Below are 15,736 nucleotides of genomic sequence, written 5' to 3'. Positions count from 1 at the left end.
TGTCTGACTTTTACAACTTGAATAAAAAAACAGGGTTAACATTTAACACAGAATGATGTATGAATTAATTTGGCATTAAAAATCACAGCATGGATGGGCAGTGAGATTTTTCGCGTTGCAAACAACGACATTTGGGGCTACTTTTCAGTTCTGTAAAAAGTTCCTTCGGTGACATCTGGTTTTCCAGACCTGATATGAACATTCAAAGAGTAAAAGGGGAAAGGCAAAAGGAGGGGGAATTCTTGGCTCCCTCAACCTGTGCAGCAGGAAGAAGCACAGTGCCATCTAGCGCTCATTTGTGGACACAACTCTGAGAATTGTGCAGTACACTCCCATGGAAGAGAAAACGTGGAAGGGTTCACTTGGCCAGGTGATGAGTGGGGTGATTTTTCATGGTTGCTGTGGACATACATGTGGGACTGTCTTGGACTCACTTTTTCCACTGAGCTCACTCTTCTTGGAGACACAGTTGCTCACAGTGAGCAGATGCAAGGCAGGAGGAGAGAGGATGGGGTGGGTGGGGGCGATGAAACATCTGGTAATGATCTCTGTTTACGAGCCAGTCCTGACAATAAATCACTTCAGTTTTATGGCAGCATGTATAAATTTTGATGCCTGTGTTTCGGGATGTCTCCATACAGGATTTTGCTCAAATCCACTTAAAATGAAGTTTAAGGGAGAAATTAGATGTTTGCTTTGTTTTCATTTACAGCGGAATTTATGTTCCACATTTTTTTTTTTTTACAAGCATGAGGAGGGCAGACATTTTTAAGTTTACACAGTGAGCTCACTCATGACTAAACTAAGAAACTAAGAACATGGTGCTCCCTCAAAAGTGAAGATAAGCGCAGCACATGCAAACTCATGACAGCCGCTTCTCTTCTGGCCAATGTAATTGGCAGAGAAAATGAGTTTCCACAGGATCCTGGCAAAGACAGGACTAGTAGCAAATCTGAGTCAGAGGGCGAGAAAAACGAAGGGCTGAACACAAAAACCACTTTTATTATAAACATGGTTTAAGTAAGAAAATGATGATGAAATAATGATTCCAAAGTAACTACTGCTCCGTGGAACATTTGCATCAAAGGAGCTGGGGGAACATATTTTTTTTTTTACCTCCCCAACCAAAAAAAACACATCTGGAAGAGATTAATCACAATGACTTGGTTATAATTCCTGCGAAGGCTTCGTTTTCATGCGAGTCAATGCACAGACGACTAAAAGCGATTGGTCATCCTGACAGTTTACTTTGCTTGCAAATTCTACAAGGCGCCAGCCAAACTGCAGGAAATTGCAGTCAAATCAAGATTCCTACTCACGCCAAATAAAAGTAAATGACTGGAAATAGCCAGATAAACTTCCTCTCCTTATATGTCTATCAGCGAACATTCAAAAACAAGCAAGTCATCTAAGGATAAACAGTGATGTGATCGTCCTGATTCCAGCTGGTGTAAACGAGACAAGTGTCAAGTGTAGCTACTGCCCTCTAGTGTATGGATTTAAAAAAAAGCCTAATTTATTTCCCCCCTGAAAGACAGTAAAGTCACATCAAAGTGTAACCAATGTCATTTATTTTGTACATGTCAAATTCAGAAAACCATGATGTTGCTGAAATTTACAGTGCTGCCTTTCATGATAGTTATGGAGCCAAATTTCTGTATATGTCCTTTAAAAAGTAGAATTCAGGGTTCAGTATCTCACAGCAATTCTAACCATGCTTGACGAAAAAGATCCAGTCTCTTCAATGTGTGCAAATATTGACAACGTTGCCTCGAGTCAGTTCATGCCGGAGTGACTTTTGAGGTGCCTCCTCAGGTGGTTGAGACACGTGTACGTCTTGGGACAGATCTGGCAGTGGAACGGCCGCACCCCCGAATGGTTGAGCATGTGCTGCTTGAGCACGCTGCCGTCAGAGAAGGCCTTGCCGCACTGGGAGCACACGTACGGCCGCTCGCCGGTGTGCACGCGCATGTGCACCGTCACCTTGTGCGCCATGGTGAAGCCTTTGCCGCACACCGTGCACTTGAAGGGCCTCTCGCCGGTGTGGGTGAGCCTGTGGGTGCGCATGGCGCCCATCTGGGAGAAGGCCTTGCCGCAATCGGGGCACACGTGCGGCTTCTCGCCGGTGTGAACTCGCGTGTGGCTCCTCAGGCCGCCGGCGGTGGAGAAGCACTGCGAGCAGTGAGTGCACTGGTAGGGCCGCTCGCCCGTGTGCGTGCGCATGTGCTGCTTCAGGTCGTAGCGGTTGCGGAAGCCGCGGCCGCACACCGGGCAGCTCTCCGGCCTGTCGTCGTTGTGCCGCAGCTCGTGGTTGGACAAGCACTTTTCCGACAGGAAGCATTTGCCGCACTCTTGGCACTGGTACGGTTTCTCGTGGTCGACCCGTTGATGATACTTGAGCTCGCTGATGCCGGGGAAGGTCTCGTCGCAGTAGCGGCACCGGAAGCGCCGGTTGGGGCTGTAGGGGAGCTGATGTTCCGTCATCTGGTGGTTCCTCAGCAGGTGGGCCATCTTGAAGGTCTTCCCGCAGTGAGAGCACTCGTATTTGGCCAGCAGCTGCGCGCACTGGTGCCTGACGCACTCGTGCACGGAGCGGAAATGGCAGCCGCACTTGGTGCAAATATGGGCGGCGTTCTTGCACTTCCTCTTCCTGTGGCCGGACAGGTGAGCCTCGGTGCGGAAGGCTTTGCCGCACTGCGAGCATTTGTACGGCTTGACGGCCGTGTGGAAGCGTTGATGCTCCAGGAACTCAAAGCGATACTTGAAGCTCCTTCCGCACAGCGGACAGTTGTGGCCGACCCGTCCTCGAGGGTAGGCCGCCTTGCCGGCCAGTTTTCTCGACGGCAACGAGGCGATCCGATGAGCGGCGCCGCATTTCCTGCGTTTGCCTCCGCTCGGTAATTTGGAGGCCTCCATCTCGCCGTGGCGCTGTTGATGTTTCAGCAGACACTTGGACGAGATGAAGCTCTTCCCGCATTGCTTGCACTGGTACGGCTTGTCGTGATCTACCTGCTGGTGATACTTGAGATCGCCGATGCCGGGGAAACCTTCGCCGCAGTGGCTGCACTTGAAAAGGCGGCTCTGAACGTGAGTGAGCAGGTGTTCCTTCAGGCTGCTCGACTTTTGGAACGACTTTCTGCAGTGACCGCAGTCGTAGCTGCGCCCTCGTTTCGGGCAGTGGTGTCGGAATTTGTCCAGCGACGAGGGGAAGCTGTTGCCGCATTTGATGCACAGGTATGCGGCGTTTTTGCATTTGCGCAGCCTGTGGCCGGCCAGCAGAGTGGCCGTTCGGAAAGCCCGCCCGCATTCGGAGCAGGTGTAAGGCTGCAGGCCGCTGTGGACTCGCTGGTGCTCCACCAACACAGAATGATGCTTGAAGCATTTGCCACATTCCGAACATTTGTGTGTCGCTACCTGCGCTTTGTGACAAGGGGACGAGGACATATCGGTTCTTTTTGGAGAATCGGGAAAGTCGGTGGAGGTGGAAGGGTTTGTGGACAGTTCCTCATCAAACATGACTATCTGGGGAACATTGTGGTCATCGTCACAAGCGCTCGGGTGGGACGCGATGGCCACTTCCAGAGAAGGGGGCAGCGACAAGGACGGGATAAGAAGATCATCCGACTGAAATGGAGCTGTGTGGAGGGGGAAAAACAAAAATTGGAAGAAGCATCTTGTACAACATAAAACATTTACTGACAATGTACAGAGACATACCAACAGTATTTTTTGCCACTTTTCCATGACATTCTTTGTTTTGGAGAAGAAATTTGATGTCTTCACCAGTTGACACACACTGTATGTACTCCTCAAGGACTGAAGGGGCAGTACTAAGCCAAGATGCAGTCTTAAAAAAAAAAAAAAGAAAAGAAAAAAAGAAAGAATTATCTGACGTATTTGTATAGCCCCATTCAAGCTGGTGGGAAAAGATGCTTAAATTATTGGTGCGCTTGCAGTTTGATGTACTCAGTTCAAACTACACTGGTCATTTTTGATGGCGCACCTGCTTAAAATCTGGGATTGGCAGCAGCTCCTCAAGTCTGGTGAAGAATTCAGAAACTAGCGTTTCCAGTGCTGTGTCGAAGTCAGGGCCATACTCCACTGGAAACACGTTCTATGGGGCAGAAAGAATGAAAGATTGTCACCATGACACTCAAAAAAACATTGGACTGGACAGGAACATTATGCAATTGTATGAATAAATGCTGTCCTTGATGTGTGTGCGCCTCTAACGTCATGAATTTAATCATTGTGGTGACGTTCCTAGCATTAGCTGTCCAAGTAATCAACGATGGACACTTCTTGCGACATGGCCGCTGCAGATAAAGGGAACAACATGTTCTATGCACCCTCACGAGTCTAAGCACAACATTCTAATTAATATTGTGTTTGTGGAATGTGAATTAACTCTTTGACAGCCCAAAACATTTAATAACGATTAGTAAAAGCACGATGTATGCCACCATAAACGTTAAATGATGTCAACTTGGGTTTTTTTTAATCAATGGGCAGTGCAACGTCAATGTGCAGCGCTGCCTGGTCAATGGGTTGTGAAATAAAAAACACCAATTAACTATGGCCAGCAGATGGCAGCATTGTATCTCTTTTCAATGGGCTGCTGATGTATGAAATTGCAATGAAATATGACGATATCTGATGAAATGGAACTTTTTCACGGAATACGTGAATGATCAAAGCCTTTATCAAATTAAACCTAATTCACAGTGTCACTAATTTTTTTTTTCTATTTTCGCTCAATGTCACTCAAATGACCTATTTTCAAATGGTGATTACTAAAGAACGGAATATGGTAGAAACATACTTTGTTTTTCTAATAAAAGAATGGAATGTGATCTTTCATGCGGTGCCCACCTTATATATGTAGTAAAAGCACACAATATTCTGTTTCCTTTGAAAGATTAGGTAACATGCTCGAAATCAGCTGGCATTGTCAGGGTTGTTTTTTTTATTTTTTATAACGTGCGGTAGTAAAGGATTTACGAAGCAAAATTCACCAACTACCTGCGGGGGCAGCCATTTTGCCACTTGCTGTCGACTGAAAATGACATCACAGTTGTGCAGGGCTCAAGTAATAATTAATCACGGCTCAAGCTGTAGGGTCGGCCCCTAAGATGAATATTTAATTTGCATTTTCTGAATAGGGTATTAATCAGAATACTGTGTTTAGACTAGTAGGGTTGCAAAAAGCATAAAAGATTTTAGGTTGACGTCCCCTTTAAGTAAGTCAGATAAAAAGCCAGATTATGACATTACGTTAGTCACTAAATATAAAAACATACGAGTTGTAATGCGCGGAGGCTGATTTGCCATGGGCGGCGCAGCGGGACAGCAAAACAAAAAGGAAGAGCAACTGAAGTCCACAAGTCAACATTTATTCTAAAGAAACAACAAAAAGAGAGAGCGGGCTCGACGCCACTGCATATTACAATTACCGTTCACGGCAATACAAACAAAAAACATTATTCGCCAAAAAGGAAAAAATAAACTACCGCCACACAAAAATAAAGAAGCGCCACCTTGTGGCGCCATGCCACACTGCCGATTGTTACAGAGTATGAGGTTCAACCTTATACTGTATTACAATACGTTAAGAGATGTGATATTTACTGTCACCCATTGACAGCTTGGATATATATTGCGATGGAATAGCTGTTGTTATGGATGGATATTTATTATACGATACATTATACCAAAGGGGAAAACAACAATATTGTATCTCTAAATGGTTCTAATAACCATCATTTTAAAGGATAATTAAGAAAAAGAAAGGAAAAACCTTAAAACTAAGGGTCAGCAAACACTAGTAGTGATATTAAGGTCAATATTCGCCAATTTATTTTTTTTTTTAAACATTTAACAAAACTGGCCTTCATGTATAGAAACTGTATGCTGTTCGATCTACCTTGAGGAAATGTTCCCTGCCATCAGTATCTTGAATAAGGCCTTGTACCAGCTTCATAAAGTTGGCCTCTGGTGCTTCAATTACAGGATCGTTTGTCTAGACGTCAGAACACAGAATGGCAGCAAGTGATGGCATGATAATACACTATCTGGCAACATGACACCGACGTCACTCACCTCTTCAATGCAAGACGATCGGATCCGGTTGAGGTGAGTTTCCACAGCTTTGAGATCGTCAGGGTGCTCAGAACGCAACAATTCAAGAGTAGTCTGGTGGAAATTTAACAAAATTCACACAGGCAGGCATTTAAAAAGTCTACTATTGTTCTTATTTTCATGGAAAACTAGGCCTACAGTATGTGCTGTATATGTATTGCATTTTTATGCCGTTTTGTTCACAAATCGGAGACACAAGAGTTCTTTGCACTGATGTTTTACTGTGGGCCTTGCTTTTACCACAGACACACAGTAGAACTGGTAAGACAAATGTACATTGAAATAAACTTAGCTTTACAAAACATCGAAAATATAAAATACAAATAAAACATACGTACCACTTTGGCCTGCTAGTGAACAAACGGGTACTTGTTCAACTTAATTAGCTTCACTTAAGCTCTGCAACTGTCGCGACGTAGAGCTGCTGTGACTGCATCGGACTGCTACCTTGCAATGCTAACGAAAACAGGAAGTGACCTAATCATACTCAAAAAAGTTAAAAGTAAATTTTACCCTTTTAATTTACTTACAAACTAATTATTATTGGCTATATAGTCCTGCTAATTATACAAAAATAATGGGAAAATAAAAACAATGCACCTTAACAAAATACGTTTGCGCACCATAGTAACCTTCTATTACAATTACTGAAACACCAGCTCCTCCTATTGGCGAAACACAAAACCGCAACTGCTTCAACCGTTAAACTCCCACCATCACACTACTACAGTATGCGTGATCCTAAATAAACGTTAACATACATTTGAACTTAATAAACAGCAATGAACATCATAGTCATTTCTCAGCTCCTAGCAAAAGTACAGTCTTATGTATTGGTCTGTCTAAAACAGTCTTGGTTTCTTTCTCGCGAGTTGAGTCGCCAATGAGAAGCTTGACCTTTCTGACCCTGCCATCAGCTCCGGGTGTGACTTCTATGACCTTGGCGAGTTTCCATTGGTTCCTTGGAACACAGTCTTCTTGTAGAAGAACTATGTCATTGATCTTCATGTTTCTTCGGTTCTTGTTCCATTTACTTCTCTGTTGCAGGTTTAACAGATATTCCTTTCTCCATCTGGTCCAAAATACATTCGCCAAATACTGCACTCTTTTCCATCGCTTCTGCAGGTAGAGATCTTCTCTGACAAATTCTCCAGGTGGTGGTGATATCACGGTTGACTTCATTGTCAAAATATGATTTGGTGTGAGCGGCTCTGGTCCTACAGGATCGTTAAGGCACTCAACAGTTAGTGGACGACTATTCACGATTGCCATAGTTTCATACATGAAAGTTCTCAATGATGAAGTGTCCAATCTTGCAGCTGACTCATCCAGAATGGCTCTCAGAACATTTCTTACTGTCCGAATCTGTCTCTCCCAGACTCCTCCCATGTGGCTTGATGCAGGTGGGTTGAAAATGAAGCTTATACCAAGCTCTTTGACTTTCTCTTGAGTTGTTTGTGTCAGAAGCTCATTTCTTGCACCGATGAAATTAGTGCCTTGATCACAATGCAGTTGACTCACGTTGCCACGTATTGCAATGAAACAACGAAGTGCATTGAGAAAACAGTCTGTACTGAGATCATCCAAGACTTCAATATGAATGGCTCTCGAGCACATACATGTAAACAAGAGTCCATATTTCTTTAATTCTTTCCTCCCTTCTTTTATGCAGAATGGTCCAAAACAATCCATACCGCTGTATGTGAATGGAGGGGTAGCTTCCAGTCTTTCACATGGCAGATCGCCCATCTTTTGTGCTTGATTGTAATTCCTGTATCTTCTGCATTTGACACTTTTGTATATGAATGATGACACTTGCGCACTGCATCCAATTATCCATATGCCATTAGCACGAATTTCATTGACTGTCATTCCTCTACCTTGGTGATGTATCTTCTCATGAAAATGTTTGATGAGCAAGCGTGAGATGTGATGCTCTTTTGGCATGATAGCTGGATGTTTGATGTTGGGATGGAGCGATGCTTTTGTTAGTCTGCCTCCCACCCTCAGGATATCATGCTTGTCAAGGAATGGACTCAACTGGTGCAACTTGGAGTGTGATGACTTGACTTCTTTGTCTTTGAGTGACTTGATTTCTTGACTGAATGCTCCTTGTTGGACTGTGCAAATGATGAGCTCCTCTGCTTCTTTTCTTTCTTCTAATGTAGTACTTTCATTAGACATTTCTTTTGCATTCTTTGCATACTTGACATGTCGTCTTAATCTTGCTATTGCTTTCACAGCTCTTGTCCAAACTGAGAACTTTTGCAGACGTTCTGGGACAGATTTCTCTTCCTTTACTTGGACTGTGAAAATGTGTGGCTTTGACCTCTGGGTCTTCAGTGCTAATCTATTTCACTTGGACATCATTTTTTCTGAGACGCCTCGCCAGACACTTCAGTATGTGTTCTGCGCAAATTTTGTTATTTGGCAATTCAGGTCTTTCTTCCTTGAAGGGTAGCGGCATTTCAAAGTGACCGTTTTGCTTTTGTTTGATACCTTCTTTTACTTTAGCCAGAAATGACATGTCTCCTTGTGACATTGACTCTTCTTCAACACTTCTTTCAACAAAGTCCATTTCCAACACTAACTATTTCAGCAGGATTGACTTCTTTGACTTTGTTTCTGTAAACAAAGTGCACTTCGTCTTTGAGCTTATGACTTCTTATACAATAACATGACGACTTACTCCAATTTCATCATCATCATCATCTGCGCTTTCGGTATCACTGTAGCCGATGATGCTCCAACCAAGCAGGGATTTCTGTGCAAATGGCTGGTCTCTTTCACCACTGATGACCTCTAGTGGCAGTAAAGTTTGAGAACAATTATATCCGATCAGTAAGCCTACTTCACAGTCAAGGTTGGGTGCCATCTCCCTTGTGAGATGTTTCAGATGGGGCCAATTCTCTGCTGTTTTTCTTGTGGGAATATGTGATCTATTGGCAGGAATGTAGTCTCGCGTATAAGTTGTTGGCAACTTGATTCTTGTTTTAGAGTTCATGCCTCTTACTTGTAAGTCCTTCACTTTGTGGCTTGACACGATCTTTGTTTTGGACGTCATCGTGGAGATCTTGAGTTTGACTGGCTCAGACTTTGTGTTTAATGTCTCAGCTGTGTCCTTTAAGATGAAAGTGGTGTCACTGTGTGTCAAGCAACGCATACACAAGCTTTTCTTTCTTTGGTTCATCCACAGTTGATACATAGAGTGGAATAACCGAAGAAGTACAACTTTGTGACTTTTGTTGCACCACTCTGTTAGACATAACGTGTGAATTCTTCTTCTTGTGTTTCAGACACAACTTCTGTTTCCTGATTTGTATTGGATCTTTCTTGATTATTCTTTGGTCTTCGTTCTTTGTCTCTTTTCTCTCTATCTTGATGGACAAGTTGGATGAGGCTTTTGACATTTCTCACAAACACTTCTGGAAGTACAGTTTTTGGAGATATGACCGGATTTGAGGCAGCCAAAACACAGTTTTTCAGACTGCACAAACTTGACTCTTTCTTCAACTGACTTTTCCAGGATCCTTCGACATTTGTGAATTGTGTGACCAGGTTTCTTACAAAACAGACATGTGACATTTGCCTTTTCATTGGAGCTTGTGCTGAATGTTTTAGCATAAGGCATGTTGTTCTTCCTTTGCTTGTCTTTGATCTGAAACTTTTCTGGTTCAGTTGACTTCATTGCATGCAGTGAAGTGATTGGATTGCATGCAATTCTTGCTTCTTTATTCAGAAATTTGACAAAATAACTGAAATTGGGGAACATTTTGTTGTCATCTTGGAATTCAGTTACTTTTCTGTTCCAGCCTGCGCTTAGCCAATCAGGTAGCTTTGCTGCTATTCTCTGATTTTCTACGCAATCATTTAACACTTGTAAACCTTGGACATAGTGCATGGCTGATTCAACACTGCTTAGGAAATCTGCAAACTCACGCAGATCTTTGCTGTCTTTGGTGCTGATTTTATGCCACAACTGAATTTTGTCTCGAAAAGACTTGCCAATCAGAAATGGATCTCCAAACCTGTCATCGAGAATTCTCCAGGCAGCAGAATAGGCTGTGAGTGTTCCAGCAAAAAAAAAAAGTGTCCTTCAATGGCCTTCTTCGCTGAACCTCCAACATATTTTCTTAGGAAGAAGAGTTTTTCTTGAATTGGCAGATTTTTCGATCAACTAATGTTTGAAAAGACAACTTCCAATCATTAAACTGCAGCGGGTCACCTGTGAAGATTTCAGGCTCCGGTATTGGAATTCTGTTTGCTGTGATTGCTTCAGCCAGTGTCTTGACAAGGTCAATGGAGGTTGCTTCATTTGCAGTTGAGGTCGATGTTTGAGGCACCGATGCTTGGTGAGGTAAAGAGTGTTGACTTGTGAGAGCTGGAACTTGAGAAGGGACAAATGGTTTACAATGCACATTTAGCATGGTTGGTTGTGGGAGGGAACCATCTTGCTTGACTTCAGAATTGATAACAGGAGGCTTTTCTTCATCCTCACTGCTTAGACTTTCAGCATACACCCTTAATCTTGCTTGTGCGACATTATACTTTTGCATTTCTTTTAATAGTTCCACTTCTTTTCTCTTCTCCTCTAACTTAGTCTTTATTGTAGTGCTCTCTGTTAGAAATTGAGCTCTTTTCCTTGCATCTTCAACTTCAAGTTCTCTTATTTCTTCCTCACATTGATGCTGTGTTTTCATTATTTTAATAACTTCTTCTGAAGCTGCTACTTCAGCCTCAGCTTGTTTTTGGTGTAGTGTAGCTACAGCTGACTGTTGGGACATTCTAGACATGGACTTTGACTTGTACGTCATTCTTGAGGAAATGCTAGAAGAGCTGCTTTCAAACACTGACTCTGAGTCAGGCCAGGGAATGCTATCTGGATCACCATTTTCTTCCAAAAGACATTGAGCCTTTAAACTGGCAGCTTCACTGATAGCCCAGCATACATCACATTTTCTTCTTATTTCATTATCAGGAATGTCAATGTTTCTGATTTTATCATGCGTTACAGATGTCAGTCATTATAGCACGTATGCCCCTCACAGCTTCTGGAATCAAATCAGTGTCCTTGTATTTTATCATTCTCTTAAAATTGTTAATTTTGTATTTCCACTTCTTATAGATTTGCTCAAACTCCTTTACCAAATCATTTAATTTTGCTTCTTGTAAGGATTTTCCTTTTTCAGTGAGTGTGCGTGTACGCTGGCTTCTTCGCAGTTTCAGACTGTGTGGGATCAGCGGACTGAGTAGTTTCTTCTCGATTTGCCTGCTTTTCTGTATCCTTTCCTTTATTTTCATCATGTAGATCGAGCCCCGCACTGCTTTCTTCAGTGGGCTGCATTGTAACCTTCTTGTCATCTGCCATTTTGTCTTGTTTTAGCTTTTAAACATTCACTTTAACTTCTTATCTTACTGTTGAATGTGCAGCTTTTTTGTCTTGAAATGTCACAGTTGGGTCTTGAATGCAATTGAGGCTTTGACAGCAGTTCACAAGTACTTGTGCTACTTCCAAGACACGACTTTCGTGCTTACTTGATTAGCTTTTACAGGTTAGCTTGCTACTTGACTTGCTCAATGCATTTTCCAAGCGTGTGATACTTCCCTTGCACGCGAGTAGCCAACGTCGCCTTCTCCGTGATAGAAGATGTCTACTTTCCAAGCGCAAAACTGTTCTTCTTCCACCGGCGCAGAATCGTATTCTACTTCCTCCAGCAGAAAGTGTTCTACTATGCCGTTTTGTTCACAAATCGGAGACACAAGAGTTCTTTGCACTGATGTTTTACTGTGGGCCTTGCTTTTACCACAGACACACCGTAGAACTGGTGAGACAAATGTACAATGAAATAAACTTAGCTTTACAAAACATCGAAAATATAAAATACAAATAAAACATATACGTACCACTTTGGCCTGCTAGTGAACAAACGGGTACTTGTTCAACTTAATTAGCTTCACTTAAGCTCTGCAACTGTCGCGACGTAGAGCTGCTGTGGCTGCATCGGACTACTACCTTGCAATGCTAACGAAAACAGGAAGTGACCTAATCATACTCAAAAAAGTTAAACGTAAATTTTACCCTTTTAATTTACTTATAAACTAATTATTAATGACTATATAGTCCTACTAATTATACAAAAATAATAGGAAAATAAAAACAATGCACCTAAACAAAATAAGTTTGCCACCATAGTAACCGTCTGTTACAATTACAGTGTTCCCTCGTTTTCCGCTGGGGTTAGGTTCCAAAAAATACCCGCAATAAATGAAATCCGCGAAGTAGTTAGCTTTATGTTTTACAACTCATAAATGTTTTAAGGCTCTAAAATCCCCGACCGCACAATTTATACACTTTTCTCATTGAGGCATTTACATGTTCTCACATTTCTCTCTTGTTCAAACTTTGACAATGTTCAAACCTTCATAAATTTTATAAAATGGGTATATTACTGTAAAAAAAATATGCAAAATTGCACTTAAAAAAAAATCCGTGATACAGCGAGACCGCAAAAAGTGAACCGTGTTATAGCGAGCGAAGACTGTACTGAAAAACTAGCTCCTCCTACTGGCGAAACACAAAACCGCAACTGCTTCAACCGTTACAATTTTAGCATCGCTGAGACAATCAATAGCTTACTATCAGCAGAAACGTGTCAAAATAATTATTTGCTCAATCAGACCTGTTGTGTGTGTAGGCGTAATTACACTCACGAATCCAATTATAGATGAAAAAGCAGTCACATTAGATTTGTGCATTGCCAAACTAGAACTAAACACACCATCAAAACTAGTGGAATCTGTAACTTCAGCTCAGCACAACCTCACTAAAACAAATCTACGACCGCTAGAGGTGGGAATCTTGGGGCACCTCACGATTCGATTGCGATTACGATTCAGAGGCTACGATTCGATTATAAAACGATTATTGATTTCCCCCCAGGCAGCAGAAAAAAACAATGTATTTTGGTGCTTTTAATGTTTCGTACATTAGTTACAAAAATAGTACAAAAGTCCTCTCAGGCCTAAATAAACTACTATTTCAGTATCAAGTTAACAGTTCAAAACAGTAAATAAAATACTCAAGTCCTCATTCTGTAACAACAGCTTTTAAGTATATTCAGTCTTCAACAGAATAAAACATAGCATTGAGCAAAAATATATTATTTGTATCCACTCAAAAGTGCACTGAGATATAAATGAAAGACAATGTGAACTACTACTTCAATACAAATGCCTAAAAAAAAAAAAAAGTGCTTTCCTGCTTTTTAAGTTGTGTAAAGATGAACATGTAAACATTAAAGTTTCTCAGAGGTCCAAAAAAAAAAAACCCTCAAGTGCTTTTCTGCTTTTTAACTTGTGTAAACATGAACGTGTAAACATTAATGGGATCGTTCGGCTTTTTTAACATGAATCTCAATTTGATCCTCACCTCCCGTGTGTGCGATCAGCACTGACTTCTTTCTGACAGCGTTCGGTGACACGCGTTCTGGTTCGACGTTGGACGAGAAGAAAATAAAAAAGAAAATAGTCCAGCAAGATGGCTGGGGTCTCGGAAATAAAGCGTTTTTCTTCTAAAAAAAACTATTTGTTTTCAAAAGCGTGATACATTTCCACCACAATACTCTTTTCTGAATAAAGTCAGACGCCATTACCGCCAGCCACTACTTTTCTGTTCGTTCGTTCGTATCACTGCGCGGCGCCCTGTCGAACGCTAACCGACGCACTGCAGCCAGCTAGCTGATACTTCCGCCTGAAGTTGTTTGCCTTTTCGGAGCAGGTCTGATGTCATGAAGAGGTGGGTTGGTCAGCTCAGCCATGCTTGTTGTTGTTTTGAATGTCGAGGCGTGAGTTGTGGATGTGTACTCTCGGTCCGTCCCATTAAGCGTCCCGAAGACCGCGCGCGCTACTGCGTTTCAGTTCCGCGTACTTTCCGCTCCGGTCCACTTTTAGTTTCGGTTCCCTTGGCATATTTATATAATCGGAATTTGGACTTTTGTGAATCGTTCTCGATTGCTCCACGGCCGAATCGTGAATAATCTAAGAATCGGAAATTTTGCACACCTCTAACGACCGCCAGTTCTGTCATGTGCGGATTCAGTGATTAGAGCATTGCGGTTAGGTGTTAATAATTGTAGCAGACCCAGTGGCCTGTGAAGGAGCAGAAGTTTCCTGTCAGCACAGACCGAGCTGAGCAGGAGAGGACATTGATGCAATTCCTCTGCTTAAATGTGCTGTGTAATACTGTGTTTATCATTTTAACCTGGACACTGTTTGATGTATAACTTTATGACAGCTCTGACAGGATCAGAATAAAAATATATATATACTTATGATTTGCCCTACATATCACCCTGGGTTATATAATTTGCGGATAACCCCCTAACAGATGGTAAGAAGAAATAGCGTCTCACATTTGTAGTTCAGTGGCTTCACCTACAGTTTTCAGTGCTATTAGCTTCCTCATTGTTACAAGAAGTGATCAGATTGAGTGGTTTTCACTTACCCTGGCTCTCAGGCCCAGTGACAAGAGTCTCCCCTCTCTTTTACTCATGAACTCCGGAACTGCATCTGTAACCATGGTTACGAACTCCTCCAGCTTCCCATAATGCTTAATGTTCCTCTGGCGAACCACTTCCCACATCACCGCTGACATCAGCCTCAGTGGTGGGACCAGGAAGGCCAGTGATGACAGAGGAACGTTGAATTCTTCATACACACAGTCGGAAGCGCAAAGTGTAAATACATCTGTCAACCTTAAACACTTTAATTACTGTGTGGTGTGGACAAGTGGTCTACTTTCACTGGAGATAACGGGTCTGTTCAGTGTTCATCAGTAGCTGCTTCTTCATGTTAAACATTGACCACACAAAATAACTAACAATAATAATAATAATAATAATAATAATAATAATAATAAAAGTGGCTCGCGATAAGCCTCGCACGTCTGCAGTTCACCATGCATGTAGTACGTAGCAAACCAGGCGTCCGCAGTATTCTAAAATTAAAGCAGGGTACCACTAATTTCAGCAGTTGCACTTTGTATACAACGAATGCATCCAATTAAACACCGCCGGTGTTAGCGAACAACAAATATGCTAGCGAAAGGCCGCTAATGTCACCAAACTAACCCACTATTGGGCAAAACAAGTCTCGTTCCAGGGATTAGTCGTGGCCTGTAGTGCCGATGATACACATTTGCTTTTGCAGATAGAATAGGTATCAAATGTAAGTTTTCGTCGAGCTATTCCATCGAATACATACATACCCATGTCGCTCAATTTCGAATTCTTCAACTGCAATCAAGGGCAAATATTCTACACAGACGAATCGTCATTGTATTCACAGTTAGCCTAAGCTAACAGTTTACATAGCTAGGGCGCCAACTTCTTCCTGAAACATGCTCTTCATAGTGAAGTATGTTGGCTCAGTTTACGTCACGTCATTTGTAGTGGGGGCGTTCGTTTTGGATAATCTGGCGGCCCGATTCAAACCTCGCAAGAACTTTCCATCGGCCGCCAATCGGAAACCTTTAAAAACATCAACACTAAATTTTGACATAACAATAAGTAGCACTCCCAATTTACTTATTTCTAACTGT

General features: G+C 42.3%; 1 protein-coding gene across 2 annotated transcripts; it reads right to left on the bottom strand.

The window, feature by feature from the left end:
* Window positions 1-1,554: 1,554 nt before the first annotated feature.
* Window positions 1,555-15,572, bottom strand: LOC144027703 (uncharacterized). Of its 2 annotated transcripts, XM_077535477.1 has the most exons (7): window positions 15,404-15,572; window positions 14,642-14,844; window positions 6,100-6,192; window positions 5,924-6,019; window positions 4,004-4,114; window positions 3,718-3,847; window positions 1,555-3,635 (listed from the first exon to the last, which is right to left on the bottom strand). In XM_077535477.1, the coding sequence occupies exons 1-7, from the start codon at window positions 15,405-15,407 to the stop codon at window positions 1,777-1,779; spliced, it is 2,496 nt and encodes an 831-aa protein (XP_077391603.1). In that variant the 5' UTR covers window positions 15,408-15,572; the 3' UTR covers window positions 1,555-1,776. The 2 variants fall into 2 exon arrangements, with proteins under 2 accessions (XP_077391603.1, XP_077391611.1); XM_077535485.1 differs by lacking the exons at window positions 14,642-14,844; window positions 15,404-15,572 and adding an exon at window positions 13,568-14,632.
* Between the last annotated feature and the right edge of the window lie 164 nt (window positions 15,573-15,736).

Source organism: Festucalex cinctus, chromosome 1 (genome assembly GCF_051991245.1).
Source record: "Festucalex cinctus isolate MCC-2025b chromosome 1, RoL_Fcin_1.0, whole genome shotgun sequence".
In the NCBI taxonomy this organism is placed as follows: Eukaryota; Metazoa; Chordata; class Actinopteri; order Syngnathiformes; family Syngnathidae; genus Festucalex; species Festucalex cinctus.
Note: the sequence above shows the minus strand (reverse complement) of the source record. Positions and strands in the feature narration are given on the sequence as shown.